The sequence below is a fragment of the Myotis lucifugus genome, unplaced genomic scaffold (genome assembly GCF_000147115.1).
Source record: "Myotis lucifugus unplaced genomic scaffold, Myoluc2.0 scaffold_146, whole genome shotgun sequence".
Classification (NCBI taxonomy): Eukaryota; Metazoa; Chordata; class Mammalia; order Chiroptera; family Vespertilionidae; genus Myotis; species Myotis lucifugus.
This window is the reverse complement of record NW_005871194.1, coordinates 2,594,875-2,596,307: the sequence shown is the minus strand read 5'-3', so window position 1 is coordinate 2,596,307 and position 1,433 is coordinate 2,594,875. Positions and strand designations below refer to the sequence as shown.

The 1,433-nt window shown below is 41.6% G+C and overlaps 1 protein-coding gene across 1 annotated transcript in view; it reads right to left on the bottom strand.

Moving 5' to 3' along the window:
- Positions 1–12: 12 nt before the first annotated feature.
- The window catches only part of ABCA9 (ATP binding cassette subfamily A member 9), a 112,367-nt gene continuing 110,946 nt past the window's right edge, over positions 13–1,433 (bottom strand). The window contains exons 39-40 of the mRNA XM_023759037.1: positions 917–972; positions 13–786 (exon numbers count right to left, since the gene is read on the bottom strand). Coding sequence (XP_023614805.1) covers positions 688–786; positions 917–972 — 155 coding nt within the window. The 3' untranslated portion in view covers positions 13–687. The remainder of the gene's footprint in view (positions 787–916; positions 973–1,433) is intronic.

The following is a 1,433-nucleotide window of genomic DNA, read 5'->3' as shown; positions in this document are numbered from 1 at the left end:
TACAGACATGGGAAATTAAGATCTTTGAAGTTCTAGTGCTTTGCATCAGGATGGACCCTGGCATCATAAGCCAACATAAAATCAGAAATATGTTTCAAAATTGTATGTAAACGTATGTATTTTTTCATCAACTTGATTACTCAATATCTTACTGCAATTATTTATCTTAATGGGTTTCAAATTTCCTTAATAGTTACAATAGGCAAAACACAGACTCTAAAATCTAAAATCCTAAAAATGACAGGAAAGGAAAATCAGTGAATTAATTTAAAAAATTAAAGTACAAAAAGCAAAGAATGTGCTGACATGTAATCAATTGACTCCCATCCCCCTATAATCAACATTGTCTTACTTTGTATTATAATAAAAAAGATATGTAAATATCCCATATTTTAAAGTTCAGAGAAAAAAATTAAGCAATCCCTGCATCATTCTCATAAACATAAACAATTCTATACTAAATGTATTCTTTGTGTTTGCTACTGCATTAAATATGGAATTTGGCTGCTGGTCCAGAGGCTGCATGGCCTGGCTTCTTTAGTCCCACCGTGATATTATTGAGAAAAAAATCATAACATTCGTTTCAAAAGTACCTTGTCCGTGTCTGAGATAAGGTATCATTATGCTATAAAATGTTAACTTAAGAAGAGTCACAGGCCTAAAGGGCAATGCAGGGCATTTGGGGCTTTAGGGCTCTTCCTGCTGGAGGAGCTTCCACCTCACAGAGAGATCAACTTCCTCATCAAAGTCCTCCAGCTCCTGCTCCTTGGAGAGCTCCAGGAAGACCTGCCGTGGAGGAACAGACAGAGAGAGGGTGTCACACTGCCTCCTGGAGCTCCGAGTGCGTGCAAAGGGTATGCACACATGGCACCTTTATATTCCATGAGGGATACAGAAATCTCTAAGGCGGACCCACCTGCTCCAGGGTGGACTGTGACAGGCTGTACTCCTCCAGGTCGAAGTTCTGTTTAACTGCACAAGGATGGATGGATGGGCATTAGGAAGTCATGTATTTTGGATCCTGAAAGTTGTACCAAAGTCACATATAAAAAGTACTAAGAGGCCAAGAGGAGGAGGCATCACTCATCCCCAGAAGCTGTGGTCAGAGGCTAAAGATGGGAGGGGAGAGGGTCTCATCAAAGAACCCACAAAAGCACCCCACAAGAGAAAGGGAGTCAGGCCCTGCTGTCATAGGACAGCGCTAATGATCAAATCAAGCTTTGCTTCCATGTTATCTCCTCTCTCCTCCCCTTATACTTGACCTAGAGAGGCCTAAACCATCAGCCTATGAGTAGAGGTGAGGAGGGTAAGAAGAGAGACAAAACTGACCATCCTACCTCCCTAGCTTCAAGTCTTCAAATCTAAAGGAAGAAGGGGGCATGGGAGGCTCTAGTTTCCCTGGAATTTGCATTAGCCCAAAGCGATCTGATTGT